The sequence below is a fragment of the Malurus melanocephalus genome, unplaced genomic scaffold (genome assembly GCF_030028575.1).
Source record: "Malurus melanocephalus ecotype Western Australia unplaced genomic scaffold, MMel_1.1 scaffold_4405, whole genome shotgun sequence".
In the NCBI taxonomy this organism is placed as follows: Eukaryota; Metazoa; Chordata; class Aves; order Passeriformes; family Maluridae; genus Malurus; species Malurus melanocephalus.
This window is the reverse complement of record NW_026627637.1, coordinates 1-882: the sequence shown is the minus strand read 5'-3', so window position 1 is coordinate 882 and position 882 is coordinate 1. Positions and strand designations below refer to the sequence as shown.

Genomic DNA, 882 nt, shown 5'->3' with positions numbered 1-882 from the left:
TGCCAGAGCACTGCTCCCTCTCTGCCTTGCCAAGCAGAGGTCTGGCAGCTGCTGGGCTGCTGCAATGCCTGGCTCTGCTCCCTCTCAGCCCTCTCTCYATCTGCCTTGCAGGAGAATCAGCATGCTGAGCGTGGTGATTGGGGCCACCCAATTGTCTCAGCCGGGCCCTGGGGCACAAGTGCGCCTGGTTAAGAAGCTACTGTGTCATGAAAATTATAAGAAACATGAATTGAGCTATGACATTGCCTTGCTGCAACTGAATGAGCCTGTCGAATGCAACCCTTACATTCATCTGGCCTGTGTAGCTGACCCAATCCTAGGAGTGTCAGTGTCACAGCAGCAAAACTGCTGGGTGGCTGGTTGGGGTATTACCTCTGCAAACGGTGAGTTCCTTAGGSAAACTCCTGCCCACAGAGCCAGCTCACCACACTGGAGAAACAGTTTAGACTCCACAGCAGCRGCCAAACTCAGGGTGKGGGATGTACACCTCTGCAGAGATGGGCCTGGGCCACTCCCCAAAGGCAGGCAGAGGGGACACAGCACTCCAGTGCCTCTGCAGAGACAAAGCCACACCCTAGRGAAAGGGATTTCCCTCAAACAGGGSAGGAGAACCGGAAAGGAGCTGCTGAGGGCTCATTTCTTTTCTGTGCTCACAGCTCTAACCTCAAGTGACATCCTACAGGAGGCCAAGGTCCAGGTCATTGATCTCCAGCTCTGCAACAGCAGTGACTGGTACGCAGGGGACATCCACACCCACAACTTGTGTGCTGGTTACCCAGAAGGCACCATCGACACCTGCCAGGTAGGAGCGTGCCATGAGCCACTCAGCCCCCAGCAGCACGGGCAGCCCGGGCAGCAGTGCCCCAACACAGCCCGGTACCT

At 56.5% G+C, this 882-nt stretch overlaps 1 protein-coding gene across 1 annotated transcript; it reads left to right on the top strand.

Annotated features, from left to right (window-relative positions):
* Positions 1-121: 121 nt before the first annotated feature.
* LOC130588325 (acrosin-like) lies at positions 122-802 on the top strand (the record flags this gene model as incomplete). The annotated part of the gene is made up of 2 exons (XM_057389259.1): positions 122-383; positions 657-802. Coding segments are annotated over exons 1-2 (408 nt in total), but the record flags the coding sequence as incomplete, so codon positions are not given.
* Between the last annotated feature and the right edge of the window lie 80 nt (positions 803-882).